The 24540-nt window shown below is 36.6% G+C and overlaps 1 protein-coding gene across 8 annotated transcripts in view; it reads right to left on the reverse strand.

The window, feature by feature from the left end:
• Positions 1 to 24540, reverse strand: part of RGS7 (regulator of G protein signaling 7) — a 231725-nt gene that overhangs the window by 72999 nt on the left and 134186 nt on the right. For all 8 annotated transcript variants that reach the window (XM_052701782.1, XM_052701775.1, XM_052701793.1 and 5 more), the window contains one exon: positions 6580 to 6686. In XM_052701782.1, coding sequence (XP_052557742.1) covers positions 6580 to 6686 — 107 coding nt within the window. The remainder of the gene's footprint in view (positions 1 to 6579; positions 6687 to 24540) is intronic.

A 24540-nucleotide genomic window follows, 5' to 3' on the forward strand; every position in this document is an offset into this window, starting at 1 on the left:
AGCAGGTATGAGGTCTCCTTGTTGCAGCTCTCAACTAGGCAGGCACAAGCAGCCTCCCAGCTGCAAGCTGTGACCTTGTCTGCATAGTGCTTGAATACATTCACTGGGACCTGCTGAGAAGCACAGCTCAACAGCAATGTACTGCAAGGTGGCCAGGGCTAGCCTCAAGCCAGCAGGCTCCTAGTGGGAACAAAGTTCAAGTCTCCTCACAACCAGCCACATGAATATGCCCCAAATTAATTTTGATATGAAGACAAGACTACAGGATAAAGTACAAGGAGAAAAAAAAAAAAAAAGGAAGAAAAAAATACTATATGAGATCAGATTGAGGCCTGATAAAATACCTAACAGAATGCAGAACAGAAATCATATTTTCACATGAGTAAGCTGTCGGTTTATTCATAGAAAACAAAGCACAAAACAAAGATTAGATAACTGTTATTCACTTTCAATGCAGGAAATGGCACTGGTGGAGGTAAAGATGAGAGAAATTCTCCTAAGGCCTGGCATAAAAAAAAAAGACAATAGAGGGCAAGATTAAAACTTAGAAAGAAAATCCAAAACCCACACTTAAAATAGCATAAATACTGGTAATGGAACTTGATATCAAGTCAGATTCTATTAAAGAACTTTTATAATTCTTTGTTTCTGTGAAAAAAAAAAAAAAAAAAAAACAACAATAAACTTGTGTATAGATGAAATGACTGACATTTTCCCAAAGATGTATGCAACGTTTTCTTGCTTAACTGTTTGGTATTATCAATCATGAAGTTCTGGTCTTAATCTACCTTGCCATCTGTCATGCACAATGGATAAAGTGGAATGCTTCTTGAAAAGTGGTTATAATAGAAGAAAAGCTAGCTGGGAAAAGATCCAAAGAGATACCTTATCACAAGACTTCCACAATAGTACAATTCAGTAATTAGAATACATTCTGCTTTCATGGGAATGGGTGTCAATGAGCCATATTCAGGCTGGCTGTGTGATGCACCAGGTAGATCCTTGCTATCTCTGCTCTCCAGCTATAGTCCTCAGCCTCAGTGCCACACAGGCTCCTGCCAGCACAAAGATGGAGACTGAGGGTCTCAAGACAGAGACCCACAGTCTGACAGCAACAAGACAAGAGGGAATGGCTCCAAGATAAAAGAGGGGAGATTTAGATTTGGATGTCAGTTGGAATTGTTTTTTTTGTACTCAGAGGGTGGTGAGGTAGTAGAACAGGTTACCCAGAGAAACTGTGCATGGTCCATTCCAGGAAGTATTCAAGGCAAGGTTGGACAAGGATCCTGGGCAGACAGATCTAGTGGATGGCAAGTTTGCCTGTGGCAGGGGATTTGAAACTAGATATTTTTAATATTTCTTCCAACCCACACCATTCTATGGTTCTATGGCGATTAAAAACCCTAATTTTTCTAGAAAAAAAAAAACAAAAACAAAAAAAAACAAGTAACCAAACATCAAGAAAACACAACAGACGTCTGGAGTATTACTTTGTCCCTTACATCTTATGTTTTTCAGTTCATGCACATAACACATGGCTGCTTTCCTCCACTTCTGTAACATAAGGGAAGAGTTCCCATTTTTCTCTTCTGTTCCAGAAATCTTTACGTAGTTTCACAATCCAGATATCTAATAACTCCATAGAAGAATTTGCTGGAGAGTGTATCTATGAAGACTGTGTGACAATGCTTTTACCTTACTCAACAAAGAAAGACTAGGAAGTAAGAAAATATCAATAGAAAGATCTCTGGTCTCAAGGAATGAGGTTAGGAATGAGAAGAGCAAGTGTGTGCAAAGAGGAAAGCTGGCTGCTCTCTCTGACCTACTAAAACAGCCCTAGAGCCATGCAAGGAGACTTTGCCCACATAAATGAACTTATCTGTACCTGGGGAATGCTAACAAAGATTGGTTTAACTATTTCTTACAAATTATATTCAGAGAATATTGTAGTATTATTACAACATCCATTAAGTACCACATATTCCTATAATACAATCATTACACAACCAATGTACCTTGTCTCAAGATCTAGAAATCTGCATAGGCAAACACCTTCCCCAGGAGGGTTTCAGATGTTCAGTTACAATATTTTATACCACATGACCATTTTCAAAGGCAAAATTATAAAATATCAACTAGCTTTCTTTGTGAAATGTAGAAAACCTGATGGAATTTTACTTTTCCTCAGCAGGAAATGTGAAGCAGTTCGTCATGAACAAGTATTAAAGAGGGAACACTTGTCATTTTGCCATGACATCCCACTTATAGCCGGAAGGAAGGTGGGTGGTAGAACAGTTTGGAGAAACTCAAGTACTGTTTATCAGTGCAGGCAGAAACAACGCTGCCAGTTTTTATCAGTATGCACTGATAAGGCACTTTGTTTAACTTTATCTGCAATTTGAATAAGCAACCAGTAAGCAGCTAGAGAAAAGAGGCTTACCAAAAACAATATGTGCTACCGTGGAACCAGTTAAGCACTCTGGACAGAACAGGCTGTCATAAGGTTCTTCGTGACCATTGGCAGAGCACTGGTTTTGCACTCAAGAAAAAAAGCACTCTGTTTCTCTTGAAGTATAGACTTATAAGCCAATATGAACCACAGAAATCCATAATCCTCCTTTTAATAAAGTCACATGAAACAAAATCTCATAACATAGTGCCTATTCCACGCAAAACAATTTGTTAGAAGTGGCTGTTATGCATGGTGAGACATCTTGTGATAAAACAAATAGATCTGTTTTGGCTTTACTGTTAAATTAATCAATAGTAATATTTGAAATAATGAAACAGCAACTTGTGAAAAATTAGTGTTGCCTGTCAGCCTTTATAGAGCATGATTAATTTTTATGCATTAAACTGTATTACTGCAGAAATAAACCATTAAGCATCTTTCAGCTACCATTGCTGATAGTAGTAAAAAGAATTGTTTCTGAAGCTGCTCCACTCCATGACATTTTCTTTAATTCAGTAACTGGAACATGGGAGGAATATTCAAATCACCCATAAACCTTACTTCACATATTACAAAAAAACACAGAATCATAGGGCTTGGAATGGGCCTCTGGAGATCATCTTGTCTAGCTTCCCTGCTAATCTCTACAGTCAGCTACAAAGGAAAGCATCCAGGCAGATCTCCAGAGAAAACTCCACAACCTCTCTGGGCAGCCCATTTCAGTGTTTTATCACCTTCAAAGAAAGAAGATTTTTCTCAAAGAATCACAGGATGTAAAAGTGTGCCTGAGCAGATTTAAAAAAAAGAGAAAAAAGGGCACTGAGTCAGGAAGACAAATGGTTTTGAAATGATTTTTCCCTCTTTGAAATCTCAACTGCACCTGCATATGCTGCATATGAACTGAAGAGACAACGAATTAGTTCTTGCACTTGCAATTTCCAAACAAAATCTGTCAAGTGTGGATAAGATAACTTCTTTTTTATTGCAAAACTTGACTTCCAATAAAATGCTTCTCTCAAGGCACAGATGATCCAACAAGACAGTGGACAATAGCTAGAGAACTGAGATATTCAAACATAACTTAAACAAACAGACACCAGATTATGACTGAGTCCTGAGGTGGTTAGCTGAGCAGGGTGACTCAGTGATGTTGGCAGTAACACTGTTTTGCAACAGATATTAAAAGATCCCTACAATGACTGCTATATATAATTTCCACTACAGATACAGGAAAAACAAAGTTGGAGAGTTAAATGTATTCATCAAATAAAGTGTCACAGTGGTAGAAGACATCACAGATGAAACCATCTTGCCAAAACCATGAATTTTGCTACTATCTTCACCAGAATCAAACTTTCACAACAAAAAGTTTTGTTCCCATTTCCACATTTGTTCTCACCTATGTATGCCTCCAAACTTAAAAGTCATAAAATAACAGAACCTGAGCCTTATCTCTGAAAATTCAATCTCTTAAAAAACGCGTGATTACCAAAAGCCTGAATATTCTAGGAGTTGGTTTAAAAAACAAGAAGTATTAAAAAACACTACTTTCATTATGAATGTTAAAAGACCCTATACTGAGTATGTAGTTTGTAAAAAAAAAAAAAAAACAAAAAAAAAAAACAAAAAACAAAAAACAAAAACAACAAAAAAAAAAACACTACACTCTTTCCCCAGGAAGCAATTACAGAAGCATAGCAGCTGAAAGGTTAAATCAAGCATTCCTCACCAGGTCAGCCATATTATCAGCTATGTGGATAGTGATGAAATGCACTCAGTGGGTAATGCCTGGTCCCTAGAAGATCTTTCCAAGGTGCACCTTGCTCTTCTTATTTAAACCCCTCATACATATTAGCCTTTGAGTGCAGGAAGGTAGGTAGTAGATATTCTTTGGCCCCAGCTTTAAATAACATGCAAAGGCAATATGCCTTACGTTCAGAGTGGTTCAAAAAGTATCACTAAACCTAAGCTTCCACTTTGCTTTGTTGACACAAAAGCTCACCTCTCTCCATGTAAGGTAAATAATATTTAGATCTATCCCCTTTGAGTTAAATTGCTATAGCAGGAACTGACCCAATTAAAACAAAGTAAGTAAAAAGAATGATTAGGATTGTTTATTTCTAAAGCCACATTGTTTAAAAGAGAAGATAAAGCTAAAATTTTACAGCCACCGTGGTTGCAAGAGTAATAACTGAAAAAGCATAATTTTGCCTGTAGAAGGGCATTTGTGCAAATAAAGCACAATTGCTACTGCTTTTAGCTTCTTTTATACAACAGTAGCTTGTTTAAAACAAACTGGAAGTAATTTTACTGTTAGGAGTGAATGCGTCATCCTTTGGAACATTAAAAATGAAGTGAATGGGGAACACGTATAGCTCAGTTATACTCTTATACTCTCAGCTGTCCACAGTGCAACTAATATTCACCTGCACTTTCCTTCAAAAGAAATATCATGCTAGCAGAGGTGATGTTTTCTCATGTTTGAAACATTACTACACTAGTAGCAATACAGAATTCAATGCTCAGCACCCCTATTTGTCCTATTCTTTGCAAAGGAAATTCTCAGATACTTTGTCCTCCTTACCACTGCTTATGGGGAAGAGCCAGAAACTGAAGCCTTATCTATTTCATGATTTCTTTCCACTTTTTGCTTACTTCACAACCACATTAACCCCTTTCCTTCAGCAGTAAGCCCCTTCATCCATACGCCATCCCTCTCATTTAAAAATGTGGTGTCCCACAGGGAACAGTGCTGAGACCAATACTCTTTAATATCTTCTTCAGTGACACTGACAGAGCAGCTGAATGCAGCCTCAGCAAGCTCAATTGCTGATGACAGCAAGCTCCAGGGTGCAGTCAACACACCAGAAGGATGGGATGCCATCCAGAACGGCCTAAATGGGCTTGAGCAGGGGGCCCAGGTGAACCTCATGAGGTTCAACATATCCAAGAGTAAGATCTTGCACCTGGGTCGAGGCAACCCTCTCTACCAATACAAGCTGGGGGAAGAAAGCACTGAGCACAGCCCTACCAAAAAAGATCTGGGAGTATTAGTGGACAGGAAGCTGGATGTCATCCAGCAGTGTGCCCTCACAGCTCACAAAGCCAGCTGTATCCTGAGCTGCATCAAAAGATTCATGGCCAGCAGGTCAACAGAGGTGATCCTCCCGCTCTACTCTGCACTGGTGAGGCCTCACCTGGAGGACTCCATTCAGATGTGGAGTTTTCAATACAGGAGAGACATTGACTTGTTGGAGCGAGGACCACAAAAATTATCAAAGGAATGGAACACCTCTCCTACAAGGACAAGCTGCGAGAGTTGGGGCTCTACAGTCAGCAGAAGTAACCGAGGCTCTCAGGTAACCTGACAGTGGCCTTTCAGTATCTAAAGGGGAGCTACAGCAAAGAAAGGAACAGACTCTTTAGCAAGGTCTGATGTTATAGAACAAGGGGAAATGACTTGAAGCTCGAAGAGGGTAGACTTAGGTTGAATAGAAGGAAAAAGACTTTTACAGTGAGGGTGGTGAGGCACTGGAACAGGCTCCCCTGTGATGCAATTGATGCCTTGTTCCTGGAGACTTCCAAAGCGAGGCTGGATCAGGCTCCTGATTTACTTCAGCATGTCTGTTTGTTGCACAGGAGTTGCACAAGATGACCTCTGACAGTCCTTCCTAACTCTAAGGATTTTGATTCTACGATTCTTTGATTCTACATGGAAATCATCACATAAGGAAGACTATCTACATTACGCTTCATTTTTAATCAGATCTCTTCTACAGGCTTAATAAGAAAAAAAAACTCCCCCTCTAAATTAAGACAATTTTAGGAATCATAGTCTACAAGATAATTTCATTTCCTTTACTACACTTCCAAAATTCTTCTACAGTTTTCATTATCACATTTACTGAATCTAGGGGCTTAAAAGGTCATTATCATCTTAGTACAAGATATTGTCTTCATTTTTTAAATTAAATCCTTCTACCATTTTTAACTTTAAGAGGAATTGCTACCATTTACTAGGTTACATAAGAGAGAAAGTATTGTTAAAATTTACTATAAACCTTAGTGTGAGGTCTTTAACATGTGCCTGCCTTTGTACAAGTCAAGAACATCTCAAAAACACTCACCTGGAATCGATAAAATGTGCCATCATCCTTTAGTGTTAGAACATGGTCTGAGATTGGAAAAAAATAACCATGTGCTGCCATCAGCGTTCCCAAATGTAGAGCTTCCACTGTTTGAATATCAAAACAAGACAGAAAAACATTTTAGAAGTTAGATAATTTATTTTAAGCAACTCAGTTTTCTATTTCCTGCAAATAGACACTTACTCCAGGTGCTGGCATCATGAAAGCATTTTTTTTTTTCTTGGTGATAGAATGATACAACAACAACAACAAAGTCTTTACTTTCCTTAATCACTGGCTATTAGACATCCCATTTTGTAGCTGTAATTTCACATCAGCATTAGTGGGTGGCTACTGTGACATTCACATACTTGCTCCAAAGGTGAAAACAGCAATCACTTTTATCCTGATGGTCTTGCCTCATTTTCCTCTTCAGAAGTTTCAGATTACACAACGTTTAAATAGTTGACTCCAACTATATGATATATTCCTCACTAGCTTTACCAGAAAAGTAGTAAAGAACAAAAATTTTCTTAAAAATCTCTCAATGTTAGGACAATAATGAAGGATCACAGAATCACAGATTAATTAAGGTCAGAAGAAGGAGGTCATCTAATCTAACCTTCCTCCCTCCCACCCCCCCCATTCAAACAGAACCATCTAGAGTAGGTTGTCCAGGACTGTGTTCAACAGATTTTGAAGATCTCCAAGGACAACACTCCACAGCCCCTCTGGGCAATCTGTGCCAGTGCTCAGCCATCCATACAGTAAACAAGTGCATCCTGAGTACATCCTGATGTTCAGATAGAACTTCAGTCAACTGCCTTTTTTCTTGGTAGTTGGGTACCAAGAGAAAGAGTATGGTTCCATCTTCTTTACACATCCCTCTTCAGGCATTTATAGACATCTGAAAAGATCCCACTGAGCCTTCTTCAGGCTAAACAGTCTCAAGTCTCTCAGATTTACCTCATAAGAGACATGCTTCAAGCCCTTCTTCATCTTTGATGACCTTCTTTGGACTTTCTCCAGCATGTCCACAACTGTCTAGTACTGGAGAGCCCAGAACTGGGCTGAACTCCATTCTCTTTAGTGAATAAAACCATCATACCTACCCTGACTGATTATATGTGTGCTTGTACTTTCACTAAACCACTGACCATTATCAATCTCTAAAGTCTCATTCATTATTGTTAATATTTGGTTCATGATAACGTTGTACTGTAGGAAGAGGTGGTTATTAAAGTCATTCTCTTAATACTGTATTTAAGACTTACTCTTTAGAATACTCTTATCAACAATGTAACAACTGTAGTGCATGCCCCCAAAAATATCTGTGGGCAGCAATTTCTGTTGTTGTGCTAAATATTCCCTAGCATAACCTACTAATACAAGTGCATAACCACTGAAGCATACTAATTTTAAAAGATGAAGCTTGGAGAAGGTTACAAGGGTTTCTGAACTCAATGATAAAGCCATCAGTTATGGGAACAAGTGATAAAGAGGGCAGCAGTGCAGCAGCATAACACCAGCAATATGAAAAGAAACAGATCAAAACAAAAGCCATACAGGAGAACTTGGAAATAAGGGGAAAGTGGAGGATGAAAATGATAAAAGAAGGATAGAAGTAGTGAGATGTAAAAAAGGAAGATTTTTTTTTTTTTTTTAATCTAAAACAAGACTTCAATGTTATATAATCAGTGAACATACAGATGTTATAATTAAGAAATATACAGGAAGTTAGGCTAAACAGGCTATCACACCAAAGAAGAATAGATGGAAAGCTTACCCTTGTCCTGGGCTCACTGAGAAAACTGCAAGAGGAGTAATTTCCAAAAGAGATCCTTCCCCACTGGTAGTCAGCTCTTAAATGGGTCTAGGAGAGGTGCAGCCAGAAGCTCCACCCCTTCCAGCAGCACACGTGAATTACCTACCTGTGCTCCCAGGGCTGACTCATTGCTCACCTCAGGTGGTCAATCAGAGGTTGAGGCTATGATTCAGCAGTTCCATACAAGCATGAAGAGGTGCACAGTATTATCGTGCAGAAAAAAACCTGGGTCCTCAGCCCTGTGTTCTTTATGAGGATGATAGAATCATTTATGTTTCAGTTCAACTAAGAATATTCATAAGGTACAGAAGATACAGGAGGTATCTCTAATCTAATTCTCTATACAGGAGATATTAGTGATACAGGAGGTATCTCTAATTCTGTACTAAGGTACAGAACATACAGGAGGCAGAGTGGGATGTTCGTAAGCTATCCCAAAGCCAGCAAGCATGTGTAAGAAGAATGAAAGGGGTCTGGACAGTAGTTTATTGAGAGCACACAACCCTAGAATGGCTTATTTGATACCCAACAATCCTTGTGATCTCTGTGTTTTCCACAGTCTGTGATCTCTGGTTCCTGCCCCTCTGGCAGAGCTCTTATCTAAGAAAATTCAACACACTCTCTGGCAGTGAATTCCCTATCTACTGTAAAGTGCTATAACCCTCTTAACAAGACTGTTCCAAATTACAAACCCACAAGAAAATTCAACGAAAGAATACAGTTGCATCTCTTCCAGCACTTGGGATGTGCAAACCCACACATGAACTTTATCCTAATTAGCTTAACCCCAAGTATTGTTGTTATTCATCTACCTCAAACTACAGAATTATATTATGCTTTGGATAAGATACTTTGAGCAAAAACATTCCGTGGTGAGTCAGTTGCTGATTTTCTTTTCATTTTGGTTTACTTTGCTTTTTTAAAAATTCTATTAATCTTTTCTTTGTTCTTCACACTGCAAGTTTAAAAAGGTTTTTTTCCAGGCATTATGAATTTTTGTGAAATAAGAGCAAAAAAAAAAAAAAAAAAACAAAGGCAGAAAACGTGCTGACTTTTTCAGGGAAAGATTTCTTAGGTTAAGGGTGACAGGGCTTACCACAGAGTGCTTGACACAGATGAGAACGTATTCACTTCAGATATAAAAGAAACTAAATATGTTCCAGATTTGCTTCATGCTTTTCTTGGTTTCTTAATTGTAATATTTTTCAAGAACACAAAGAGATAATATTATTATCTTTTACCCAGCAACTGTTAGAGCACATCTGGGCTACCATGCCCAGTTGTAAATACCACATCCACTCCAATACAAGAAAGACATAAGTGAACCTGGCTGAGTCCAGTAGTGTGTCGCTGAGTTGGCTGGGGAACAGATCTCTGCCCTGTGAGAAGCTGGAGGAGCTGGGCTTGCTCAAATTGAAAAAGAGAAGATTTTGGGTGTGCCTAGCAAAAGTCTTCCAGCTACTTAGAAGAGATTACCAAATAACAGAGCCATGATTTTTAAAAGATGCATGACAAACAAAAAGAATATAAATTAAGAGAGACAATGTTCACAAAATTAATCAGGGGTGGTTCTGATTTGACATATGGAGAACGTTTTCATGCTGAGAGCAGCTAAGCAGCAGAAGAGGCTGCCCATATAGTCTGGGTCCTTGGCGAGTTTCAAGAGTGAAGGAGCTAAAGTCCTGGACAGCCTGCTTGATCTTATAGTTTATGCTAATTAGAGCACAGCATTGGACTAGAGCCCTCTTGAGGTCCCTCTCAACGTGTAACATATTACAGTTCTGTGCCTCTTAAGTGGATGAAGCAGAAGTGAAACAAAGAGCAGAAAACAGGGATGTGGACAGCTGGAGAATAAATAATTTGAAAGCTGCCAGAGCAGATTATAATCCTGGGAAGGCTGGTTACAGTAGGAGTAAGAGTTATTACTTCTCTAACTTCTGCTGAGAAACTTAGTGTGTACCCAAGTGTACAGTCACTACTGAGTCTCTACAGAGAAACAGAAAAGACCATGATGGTTTTCTCTAGGCAATTAAAGCAATTAAGGTCAACTGAGATCTGAATTGTTCACCATAGCAGCCTGTGTCTCATCTTCAGCTACGCATGGAGACTAAGAAGGTTATACTCTCACCTCAAGTACCTTATTCAATTAGGATGAATCTACACTGACTCAGTGTTAAGGTATCTCTCTGCAGAGCCACTATGAGGTAATAGGGACACATAAACTTCCCTGTATTTTCCTTCAACTAATAGACAATTTATTTAAATTTGTATGACTATCAATCCAGCAATTTATTCCAGCACTGCATAAATATAAATGAAAAAAATATATCCTTTTTAACAGCAACCTAAGATCCTCTGTAGCTCACACAGGTGAGCAGTACCTGTTCTATTAAAAGAAAAAAGAAAAAAAAAGAAAGAAAATAAATAAATGTATGGTATAATAAATACATTAACAGAACCATTCAGTTGGTAGTCTAAAATCCTCTCTATTAATATTATCTGACAATGATGCAACTGCATAACCAAAGCATTTTTGATTTGGTCAGAGACCGAATAACACATAAATCAAACACAGATCAACTAGGTGAAAAATGTTCACAAAATTGTAAATGGTGAATAATGTCCAGAAATCTGCAACCCTGCCTCACATCAGACTGACTCAAGACTAACACTGCTCTTCTCTGCAGGACAGCAATGTAATTTCCACATAGAATGAAAAGATTCTTATTTCCAAACAACAAAAGGAATGCTTAAAAATACATCTGATTTTGCTAAAATCAGACTGAAAATCCAAATGAAGTACAATTGTAGGATCCAGGAAACAAAACATGAAACAAAAAGTGAGCTTGAAAAGGAGAATGCAGCCAGCAGTAGACTAGTCCTACATGCCTAAATGCCTAGAAGTTCAGTTCAGACGGCTTCATAAGTCCCCAGGTATTCCTGCATGTGGAATTAGGGGATTTTTACCTAAAAAAGCATCTTACATCTAGAAGAATAGCAAAGGGAGGTTAGGAACATTAAAAACATTGTAAAGTACATTAGAAAAAAGAAAAAACAGAAAACAAATCTGAAAAAATACTTTTAAATATAAAAGTTACTACTTAAGAAGTTTAATTACTTATATTCAGAATAAAAAAATCCAAAAATAGGAGGAACATAGACTAAAAGCAATAAAAAGCTTCTTCCTACATGGCAACTGTAAACAAACATGCAATGTGATATGTACATAACAATTATTTCCAGGTATTTAGTCACTATGCACAGGGATATGCAATACATATGAGACTACATTGTCAATTTCACCCAGATAGCCTCACTGAGAAGGTATAAGTCAATTGCAGCAGAGATACCACACAAAAATTTGAAAGAAGCAAATCTCAGAGAGGTGTAACTGGTAGAACAGTGAAGATTTCAGTTTCCTCTCTTCTTGACTGCTTGTTTTGGAGATGATCAGTTATATGAATTAAGGTTCCAGGCATAACTTCCCAGCAGTGACAGTACAAGTAAGTAGAAAAACATGTTCAAAAACCAAAATCACTAAAATCACTCTTACTTTTTTGTGGGTGAAAAAGGGCATTATACTGCAGGAGTTTTAAGTTAAGAATATATAACAGAAAAGTATTAACTGAAAGACAAAAATTGGTCTTTATCAGCCCAATTCATTTCAACGGCATATTAAATATTTTGATATGAATTCAAAATATTGCTGTGGGTGGAATTTTGACTCTTAAGGTGTATGCTATTGCTGGGCTAAAAGCTGAGAAGAAGTTTAAAATTTCATGTTTCCCTCTGCTGTAGAACTTTATTTAGTTGAATGGTGAAGTGAACAACAACTGTACATTGATTAGCAATCACATCTGGGAGAAATAACACTGCCCTGCCATCCACTATGCCACTACAAGGAGAGTGATTTTGATGGATTAAATGGTAGTTACTTCTAATGTACTTTGTTATAAGAGAGAATCAGGCTATTACAGCACTTTGGGACAACACAAACCTGATGAAGTCTGAAAAATGAAAATACACCCTGATTGTTGAGTTTTCATTTTATTTTCAAACATGGTTTGGTTTTCTCCTTACTGTACAAGCTATTGTATGGATTGAGTGATTGTTCATCTTAAATTGCAGGCTGTGGTAACATGCATGGAAGAAGTTGTTTTTTATGATAATATTCACAGGGGAGGACTAAAGTGGATGGATCATTTGTTTTTCTTTGGAATAAACGTTTTTCTGCTTTGAAATCTCTCAAAGGCTATGACTGGATTCTGCTTTTTCTTATGCATCCCAGGGTTTTAGGTGATGTAGTCTCTTAATTCCATAAAACACCTTACAATATCACACCACTGTAATTTCAGTCTCACCACACCTGAAGTAGATTGCAGTACTCTCTGAGGGACAAAGGAAATGGAAACAGGTGTTTCTCAATTATGTTCCACTTTAAAATGTCATTTTTCAGAGCCTGTTTTATGTTGTTCCATGCAGCTTCCATGCAAGTCTTAGAGAAAAATTTCCTAAAAGGAACATCATTTGGGGCATTTTATGTTCTTAAGACTGCTATATGACAAAAGTAACGGTAAAAACCCCAAATTTGCAAGTTTATCTTTCACTTTTTATTATGGCCATGTCAAAAAAAAGAAAGCCTCCCTTTCCTCCCTCCACAATAAAGTGTTTGTTACTTGGGTTTTTTTCTCTAATCTAAAATCCATCACCATGCTCAAGTGCATGGCTATGCCACATGGCTGCCTGGAAAAAGAATTAATGACTCAGAATTTCACAAGCACACGTTCATTTTAAGTGCCGAATGCCAAGACATTATCACTTACTCTCACCTCACTCCTGCTGTCATTTCATTGCCAGTGTGAAAACAGGCTGTAAGAATTAACTTAAGGCAATAAAATAAAACCCACTTTTGATGCTCACACAAAGCGTAGGAGAGCCTCGCTCTCTGGGCCTGACTGTGGCATTTAAAAAGGGGAAAATAAAAGAGCTAGAAAAGTTACTGAACGCCCACATGACTCTAAGCTGTACTCTTTTGTCCCATCTGAAGAATAGAATTGCAAAAGGTGCAGTAGTCACTGAGAGTCACTTCACAGAGAAGCAGAAAAGACAGTGAAGGAAGAGGAACTATTTACTCAAACACACTTAAAATGAGATTCATGATTAATTGCAAGATACTCATCACAAACTTCTTTATGTATCACCACAGCATGTAGGGAGGATTTTTCTTGTGCCATGTGCCATGTGCTAGACAGTGGCTGCTTCTACCAGCAGGTCAGAGGCATCAGTAGGAATATCACTCAGCAGGTAAGGAGGAAAGTATATCAGAGATCTGCCATGAATCCTCACCTGCTCAGGGACTGGTCACCTTGACAGTCTGATGATCTATATTGTGAGGTCGCATGCACCTATCTCAGGTCTAGAGAAAGGGATATATATATGCACATGTGTGAAATAACTACTTTATTCACAAAAATTTCCAGCAAACGGGTATTTGGGAACACCACCAGTCTTGTCTCTTATGCTAACAGGATGTGGCTGAATTGAGACTAATATAACTATCTGATATAACCCTGCTAGGATTTTAGTCAGACAAGGTCAATAGAAGTCATTATGAAAGACCAACTGAAAGAAGACAATCCCCTACAAAAGGCAGTAGCAATCTGAAGTCTCATGAGGTAGACAAATAGGGAGTGAGGTTCTGAAACTGAGCAATGCTGAAACCCCACATCTGAAAGGACTGGTGTGTTTTTTTGGTGTACTGGGAGCCAGTAGTTATACAAGGTGGAAGAAATTCATCTAAGCTGCAGGCATTATGTAAACCTAATATCAGGGAAAATAGCATACAGTGTCAGTTGGCCCCTAGATAATCAGTTCATTCACCATGATGACGAGTAGCTTGAATCTATTTAAATTTGCTGTTAGTTTCTTTGTCACCTCAATTTTTTTACATGCTTACGTATATCACATTAGCAATCAGACCTTCTAGTGGGGGAATTTAGCTCTCTGGCCAAACAACACATTTCAGCATGTAAAAAATATTTCTTCTAATTTCACTAGCACTACTCTTGAGTTTTTATATTCTCAATTTTGCCAAAATCACAGAGTTCAGGATTATTACTATTATCATCTCTCGTCTCCTAAAATTGAAAAGATAGAAAATGAAATCCAGACTCCTTTGAAGTACTGCCTCCCTCTTTTTCCCACTGGCACTTCCTCTGAAGTGACAACTTTTTAGTTTGAGCTTTGATTCACATACTACTTCAAGGCAAAATACAGAAAATAAAAAAAATTATGTCTTTTTTCCCCTAATAATAGTCTGAACTTATCTTCATAAGATATTTCCTGACGCTTCACTTATTTCCCTCTACTCTAGTTTATACAGTCATATGCACACACCTTTGAGTGAACCTGCAAACAACAAAATCAAAATTCCTGCAAACACTATACTTCAGTTTCTCAAATGTTGTTGTTTGTTTTTTTCTCCACAATTTCAAGTATCGATAAAAGATACAAAATATTGGACATAAATCACTTCTACTCAGTACATTATTTCATGTTTTTCTTGTGTACTGTTTGTTACTTGCTGTTTGTATGCCAGATCATCCAACTTTTCTCTCCTCCAGTGGCTGGGACTGCAGATGTGTGATCAATTCATTTGGCTGCATATATTTGGAGGAGGTATGTGATTCTCCATGGCATATGGTACTCAAAAATTTGTGTAAGCATGTGCCAAATGGAAAACACATTTTACATCATGGCTCCTTCAGACATGCCGCTCTGTATGATGGTATGTTTCCCTGCTACCGTGTAACCACTTTTCTCTTTCTTTGTGATGCTCAAGGCAAGGCGCAGCTAGCAACTCCTCCCTCAATCAACTGTTTGGAAAGCATAGGCCCATGAGCAGTCTGGGGTGGGGTTCATGGGAGGAGACAGCTATATAAGGTGCTGAAAAACTGGTGTGGATCAAGTAGCACTTGGATTTGTGGCCACCAGTGTTGCTCAAGAGTTGGCACAGGCTTTTTCAGTGCACAAAATATTTGTTCCTGAAGGAACTATAGAATTGATGAATAAGAGGGATGTCAGCTAATGTGTTTTTTTTGAAGTTGGGTAAGGGTAAACAATAGGTAGCACTATCTTGCTATGATTACTGCTGGTTAAAATGAATCATGACACTTTTTTAGTCTCCAAGTCTGTTTTGATATCAGTTGCTTACTACATCAACCATTAATTTTGTGTCATTGTTATACATTGCTATCATAATCACAGAACACCCACTTATGACCAGGCAGTTCAGATAATACAAAGATGCTGCAGCACCTCAAATAATAGCTGCCTCTTTCACTGCACTCTACACAGTAAAGATGAATTCAATCTTCTTCATAACAACTTTCCAGCTAACTGAGGGCATAAAAAGCTGAAGATAATGTATTTCTTTCAATGGGAAGAATGCTGTGCATTTAAAGTCCGGCAGGAGTTAAAAGCTTTGTAAGTAAAATGGTATCATTCAGACACACAGCAAGGAGAAATAACCAAAGCTTATGCAAGCAAACTACAAAGATTGTGGGGATAGCTTTCCAGAGACTAACATAGGAGAGTGATCTGCTATGTCATTAGATACAGTCATCTCGGATGAATATATACTAAAAAAGGTAATTAATATAAACTTAATTCTAGAGAGTTCTCTTCTCTCATAATTAATTTATTGTCTGGTAAATTATATATATTTCACTGACCACACTTTCAAGATATTTTAAGACTCGATTTTTTCATTTTTCTTTTCTTTCCTATTGTCTGAACCAAATGTTCTTTCTGTCATGAAAATCCCCCTCCCAGTGCTTACTTCTCCCTGTTGTAGCAGATTTACACAGATTTACACAGATTATTGCAGAGCACTGACATTTCAGCCAGATACATTCACGAACTCTGCTGTTAAAAACATGGAAATACTGAAAGAAACTCACCAGCAAAAATCAATGAAAACCCTTCTGTTAGGGCTTCTTTTCCCATGGAAAAAAAAAAAAAAAAAGCCTTCTCAGTGACTGACCTACTTTTTCTCTATTGGCAGGATCTAAATATAGAAAGAAAGGATAGCACTGGTGACAGCAACAGCAATAAAAAATTGAAAGGCCTTAAAACAAATTGATAAAATGAATAAAAACATCTTGCTGGGTCAACATAGTGGTCACTCAAAATGGTGATTGTATGTTTTTAGGCAAGTCAAATATTAACTCGCTGAACTGTTAGCAGCAGTGTGCAATTTGTCACTTAAATGACCCTAAGTGAAAAGAAAAGAAAAGAAGCTGGAATATATGTCCTCAGATTTTAGAAAGATGTACAGTGATAATCAAGGGCTGGGGAGGAGGCACATGAATAGAACAGGAGCTCATAGAGACAACGAGATAGAAAGTATAATAAAGTGGAGAATGTGTATATATAAATGAGACAGAAGGAAGATGGCACACAGTTATTGAATGATGCAATTTCTCACAAGTGTGAGTGTTGTTATGTAGAATTAGTGAACATACAAGGTTAAGAAAGTCTGCATAACATATTAACTTGGCCTTCCTAAGGGTTCTTGATATAATTCCCCAAAAAGTTTTTGTAAAGGAACTAAGTGGATCTGTGATAGAAAGTCATGGAAAAAGAATAGTTAAAAAGATAGGCATAAAGGTTAGCCACAGTAGGTCAGTTACCACAGGTCAGGGATGCAGCCACTGCAGCTGATTACTGTCTTCAGAGATTATCTGCAGAAGAGTGATTTATGATATAACAAAATTTGCTGACAGTAATAATTTCTGAGTTAAGTAGAAAGTCAGTTTTGAAGAGGCACAGAAGGACTTCACAGTACTGATTCAGTAGACAGTGCAACAGCAGATGGAATTGATTTTTGGTAAATGCTAATCATTTAAAGTACAAACTCTCCATGTTCACATGGGGCTTTAAGTTAGCTGCTGCTCAAGAAAAACTAGAATCACTGTATACGATTACTTGAAATTTTTTGCTCAAATGTCAAACAGGATCAATTATTTGAAATGGAAAACAAACCATAAGACATCATTCGCATACAGGATAACATGAACACACCATAAATTCCAAGCTGGGAACTTGTTTATTTCATCTTAAACTGTGTATGTACAGAGAGGGAAGTCAAAAATCACAGGAAGAGGGGAAATATGGACGGTGAGAGTGCCATACAACAAGAGATATCACAAATACATCACTGGATGGTGGAGGACAGCCATTAAAGCAGTCAATAAAATCATGATGAGACAAGAGGAGTTGAATTAATTAGGAATAATAATTTGCTAATTCTCACAACTCAAGAACTCAGAATCAATGTGATTATCAGGCATACTCTTCCAAACAGAAAATACATCTGTAGTATCAGAACAATCTCTGGAACATATTTTCATGGAAAGTTTTAAATGCAAAAATGTCACTTAAGTATTATTAAACGTGAAGCTGAAAACAACTGAAGGTCAGGACCATTACACCATCTTTCTCCTTCAGTGAAGCAAAAGGGACTGATCACTGCCAGAAATAGTTAATGTTTCAGATGGTCTGATTCCAGTGCTGCCTGTCTTCTGTTCATATTGAATTTGTTGTACAAAATTCATTTAATCTCTGCTGTTCTGGAGTGTGCACTGGATATAAACTAATTAGGATTATTACTATACTTTCTCTTGCTGTGCAGAAGTTTTCGGCCTTACTAATTAAAAAAAAAAAAAAAAGTATTGTTGGTGATCATTATTATGTTTAAATGACCTTAGAGAGCGGTTTCTTTTTACATTAGAAGTGAAATTGCAATATATTCAACAAGTTAATTGTTCTTCCTGGCCATATCTTTGATATATCAGAATATCTTCTAAATGCACCATGTAGGAACTTAAATAGATCGTTCCATTTCTACTTTATTCTCAGCCATCAGCCATCACTACTATGGTAAAAACCGTGGATTGCTAAATTATCTTTAATCTGTTTCCTGTAGGCATAAGTTTTGATCTGCTTCAACTAACTGAGAGCATAAATTTTGCAAAAGCTCGTTAACATGAACTTTAAAACCCCTGGAATTTTACAGTCAAAGTTCTCTAGATAGTTTTTCTACATTGAGTTTTATTATGATAGTGGCAGTTACTATTATTAAAAAATTCAAGTCAGGTTTAACCGTGGAACTGTAAATCCCCATCCTTAATTTCTTCAAACCAGACTACTTTAAATATTGTTAAGTGAAGTGACAAATACATGAAGCTATCTCAAGAAATATTACTTTCAACTTTTTTTATGAAGAACAAATCAACCATTTGTTATTACCCTGAAAGACTTTCAGCAAAATGTATTGATACAGCAGTTACTATGACAAAGCAGTTTTTTATTTTATTTTGCTTTGTTATTTGTTATGCTAGTGATTACATTTGAAGATGTAAATAATTCCACAATTGCAATATGCAAAAATGTCACAATTCATAGTTCCTCATAAGCTTCCCCACAAGTTTTAAAGCTATTTAAAAGGTCAAGTTTTCCAGTTCGTCTACAAAAGAATTTCCTTAAATTAGACATTAAGAAGCAATCTTTCAAAAACAAATGTAAATTACTTGTTATAATTTCTATATATATAGCTGAGATAAATAGGATATTTCGTGGTTGGGCTCTATTTAACTATATTGAGTTACAGCTTTAGAGGGAACTGAAATTTTTACTTTGTGGATTCCAGCATTCCAAAGACAAATGAGATTTCAGCTCCAAAATCAGAGTGGACATGGAACAGTTAAACTCTTGATTATTCAGCTTCAATTTGTCTGTTTTCCTATGTGAAATTTGAGAATGTGACCAAACGCAACCACTGAAATTAAAGAATATGTAAATGAAGAAGAAAATGTGAATAATAACCAACAGGTCTTAGCAGACAAGAATCAGAAGACACACTGGTAGAACTAGGGGACAAACCATGGAGATGAAAATGTAAAAGGCAGAAAATGAAGAAAATAAGAGAAGAGAATACTGAAAAACAAGAGAGAGAAAGGAATATTTTTGCATTAATGCTGACATAGCAAGCAGTGTCTTTTGCTTAGTAAAAGAGAGTGCCCAGCAGTTCACTTAACCTTGAACCTTCACTTTGCTCTTATGTGAACAGCTGCATTTCTCTACATGTGCCATGATAAAATAGAAAATCCACTTAAGAACTACTAATAAAATCAAGAAAATGCCTTACATTAACCATTCAGTCATCAAATGACAGATATTAAAAAAAAGATATAAAAGATATAAAAGTCATAAAATAAAGAAATATCAAAATATTTTTGTTCACTTGGTTATAAATTGTTGCAGCAGCTGCTGGCAAGATGAAACAGAAATTCAACTACTTTTATTTAATTAAGTTGTTCAGATATATAATCTCACTTCCACCTACTTGTGCTTTCCATTGCCACACAACAGAGTTCTCCGGGAAACAAGGAAGCAGAAAACTAATGAAGTCTCTAGACAATTATTTAGCTACTTTTAATTAAATATGCCAGCATGAATTGGGATTCACTAAATATTCTTCCTCTTAAACCTTTAAAACTTGGTATAATCCCAAAGGTTCAAAAGGAAAATGAAAAACAGGAAAAAAAATCACAAAAAAATCTTAGTAACTTCAGTAAAAGTAGAATCAAATATTTTATTAGGAATATTATTACTGTTTAATTCATTAATGAATAAGCTTTGTTTCTAAGAGGCACCAGAATTCTTCTTACAAGGACATACCTTTCTTATGACTCTTCAGTTGTATTTTTGACTTCAGCTAAGTTGATAACTACATTTCATTGTTTTTAACAGTGATAGTAATGCAACAGGTTCTGACCATGCTAAATAAGCAAAAAGTGGCAGCTAGTAATATGCAGTTACAAAACAAGCAGACAAGATGGAGAACACATAACATTTAAATTAGTACCATTTGGTATCCAAAGCTAGTTATTCTATAATCTGATGTGTCAGCAAGAAATTAATATTGGCTAGCAATATATTTTCTTACTCTGAGATACTGGCACAATATGCTGAATGATGACATCAAGTGATGCATACAGTACCCACAAGAAGATACCCAGTTTAAGTCCGCCACTTCTTCTAGAAGTACATGGAATATTTTCAATTGAAAACCATGGAACAAAAAAAATGCCTGATTTATTTTTCAATTCTAAAAGAATTGGAAATTCCAATTCCAAAAGAATTCTTTTGGAAGAACTCAGCACCAGTTTTCAACATATAGTTTTACATATAATAAAATAATAGCTTCATCATAACACTTTTTGATGAAGCTGTGTACTTTGGAGGTAATTTGATGGAAAAAGATTTCAATCGAGTAATTTAGATTTCTTATAGACTAATTTTTTTCTGTGACAGAAAGGATAAAATAGATTCCTTAAATTGGTACAACAGAGAATCTGAAGCACTTTTCAGTGAAATTACTTGAAATTAATGCTTACTGATTTTTCAGTATCTAGTAATAGTTTTAGCATTAGCCTTTTATCAGACTATCTTCTTTAAACTCACTTTTCTACTCAAAGTACTTTGTATTCTATTCAGTACCTCTTTCTTACTCCTTGTTCACCAAGACAAACCTCAGTGAAATAATGCTCATATTACCTTTTGAATTACAAATAAAATGCTGTTTATTATTATTATTATTAACTTCAATTTTTAAATTCTTCCTGGCACATAAGAGGAGGGAAAGCTCATTCCGAGTTACTTCTACTGCTCTGTGTGCTCCTGAGAGTTGCACTCTACACAGGGTAATATGCTATACCAAAATGGAAGAACCTTTAGTGGAAAAGCATGAAAGAAATGGTAACCTTTAAGTCTGACTTCTCCTATGGCAATTAAATTACTGTTAATACATCCTTGTTCACGATTTGTAAGGTCTTTCCTATGGCTTTGGAGAAATACAATCACTGCTGCAAACAAACTTTTACCATTTCAGCTCTGAATCCCAAGGATTGGCTAGTAGCCCATCGACTATCACAGACTACTAAATGTTACACGAACCTAAAGAAAAACTGGCCTATACAGTTTCATCACAACATTAATACAATTGGTACAAAACACTGCCTGTAAATGTTGACATTTTCTATTCCCTGCCTTCTTTCTGTTCATCTAAAATTACAGATATTATTTAATTTAAATGCTACAGGACTTGACAAGCTCAGATCAAATTCACACTTGTTTTATTACCAGTGTTTTGATTAATGCAAAAACTGCAAACAAAAGTATGATCTCTCCACTCCGTTCTTTTTTTTCCTAACAGGCTATTTTCTTCTTTAGCAAGCTCTGGAAACGGAAACACTCCTATGCCTGCAGCTGGCTGGTGCTGTGTCCCAGGTTACAATGACTTGCTGCTCTTTGCTGCTGCCTTCCTGCACGTGCATGCAAGAAAGGGGCAGAAATAGGTTTCCAGCTACACTCAAATACAATCAAATAAAATACACTCAAATGAAAACCCTAATACTTTTCTGCTAACTCTTACAGCAAGCAGAGTGCATTATCGAAGATATTATTAACACAGCTACTGCTGGAGAGAGATTTAAATACAAAACAATAGAAGGAAAAGCAAAAGAAACAAATAGATGTTGTCCTACCAAATTGTTCCTTTTTCTTGTACTAGGTTAGTGATCACAGTTTACACGGCCACTGATACTGCAACTCTACTGCAGCAACCACTCAAAAACGCCTTTGCCTTCAGCCAAATAATTTTCATTGGCTTAGCAGATACCAATAAATTAACTATGCAACACTTTTAAGTAAAGGTACTATGGAGAAAGAAGGCGATGGCTTAACTATTATCAACTCCTACAGACTCTTTGTGAGCACCTATATAGAAATACTTCATGGACTATGGGAAGAAGGAAATGAGTGTTTCACACTCATTTCAGTGTGTATGCATGTGTGTTTCACACACATTTCAGTGTGTGTTTTAACATACCTGTCTTTATGAAAACACTAATTATTCTTCGCTAAACCAAAAACTGATACTGATTGCATGTAAGAACCAAGTACATAGCCAAGTACGTAGAGACTGGGAAATTTCAGCAGACATCTTTAAAACAGTTCACTAAGCCTAATTGTTCTATTTTTGGACTGGAAGGATTTCAATCTCCAGTGTGGTCAGCCTGGTACATTTCACAGAACTAATTGTTACTTAAAAAGAGAAAAATATAATGTAGAAAAATGGAATAGATTTTCTTCATTGAGATTAATTGGCACCAGCAGTGAAGAGTCAGCACTTACCCTGTAATGGCCAATTCAACAAACATATGTCTAAGTGCCAAACCACATGCCATTACAATTCTATAAACTCAGTTAATTGCTTCTTTTCAGGTTGAGGTCAGGCTTATTTTTATGACTGAGCTAAGCTTCACATTAAAAATAACTTAGATAATTTCCATTCCTTAAAATTTTACAGATAATTTTTAGGCTGAAACACAAACATTTTTTTAAAGTACATACTGAAAAGTAAACAATATAATAGCAACTGTACACTGCACACAGCTATTCTGGGCACAAGCTCTGTTCTACTCCACTGAAATAACTTCAAATCTGGTATAATTTAGCAGAATCCACCCATCATCCTTAGTTTATTTTCTTGATAGAGATTTAGTGTAGCAAGCCAAAATCTTACAAATCTTCAACACACTGTTTTTCAACTATGGAAAAATGTGCTTTTTTGTTTTGGTAGGTTTTTGTTTGTTTGTTTGTTTTGTTTTGCTTTTGTTTTGTTTTGTTTTTACTGGCAATTTACACTTGTAACATTTTTTTGGGTTGAAATTACTGTTTCCAGATACTAGCTTTACATTGGATATCACAGTGAAAGGAAATGTTGCTAGATCTCCTCCTCTCTTTTGTTCTCCCAGTTTCCAAAAAGCAGATTTCTTCCCATTTAATGTTACAGTATTCACATGCTCTGTGCAAAACAAAGAAAAAGGCACTATTTCTAATTAGTTCTTTGATTTACTAAGAAGAATCTGCCTATGTGTTTGAGAATTTGCATGCCTTGCTCATGTGAGTAGTTCATACTGACATGGAGCGATTATAAGTAGTTGTTAATTTTTTCCAGAGATTACAGAATATACTCTTAAAGTATGTGAACCAGGGTCTACATTATATTGCTGATATGAGAATTAGTTGGAGAGTATAACTTTCAGTGCAAACACAAGGCTTATTTATTTCTGCATCAGAAAACAGCTTGGTAACATGACTTTAAGGAGTAATTTTAAAAGAGAGCCATAGTAAAACCCTGGCATATTGGTGAAAAGTAGACAGAAGATAATGGAAATCCAAATTATGCTGACAACAGCCCTCAGAAAGTTAGGGCTTTTGCACAGGAAATCCTGGACAGTTTTGTCTAGAACTGGAACAAAAAGTCAAAAATCTTCGAAGATTTTACAAACCAGAATTTTATGAGAAGCTTTGCCCTGTGGACAGCTCTTGCTTGCTATCTGTGAGGTTCACTGTTATCTGCAATTCTGAGTGCCATCACAAGGCAACATTTGTGGTGGCTGGCCTTCCAAAGACTTGCAGCCAGACAGCTCCAGAATGCTGTATTTTGGCTGTCCAGTCCCTGGACTAGAACCAACACGAATAAGACATTTTTGTTATTGTGGACAGTGTTTCCACTCATGCAATCCAAGGGGACATAATACAGCTCAGATAAAATTACATTAAAATGGTTATATATGCAAGTCGCACGTGTGTTTGTTTAATTTTAATTGGGTATTAACACAGGAAACCGTGTTTCCCATTGAGTTTAAGGTTTCTTCTATTGTAAAGTTTCACAACAACCAGATAATCTGAATGACAGCTATCATAGGACTTCAGTTCTGGTTTGACAAATAAAGGTTGAGCTTCTGTATCAATTGTGATTTTTCAAACTGATGAGAATAGAGAGATACCTGTTTTTTAGTTAACAGCTGAAAAACACAATATCACAGCTGTGTATGTAATGACCTCCACATTGTCTTCAGGAAGAAAATATATAACACTCCGTAGGAAGTAATACTAATCTGGCAGCAATTAGCAATCTCCTTGATGTAATAATTTAGATAATTTGTGAATTGCATGTTTGGAGATATTGAATTATGCATCTACAGTTTAAACCTACAGTTTAT

The sequence above is a fragment of the Tympanuchus pallidicinctus genome, unplaced genomic scaffold (assembly GCF_026119805.1).
Source record: "Tympanuchus pallidicinctus isolate F22 unplaced genomic scaffold, pur_lepc_1.0 scaffold1, whole genome shotgun sequence".
Lineage (NCBI taxonomy): Eukaryota > Metazoa > Chordata > Aves > Galliformes > Phasianidae > Tympanuchus > Tympanuchus pallidicinctus.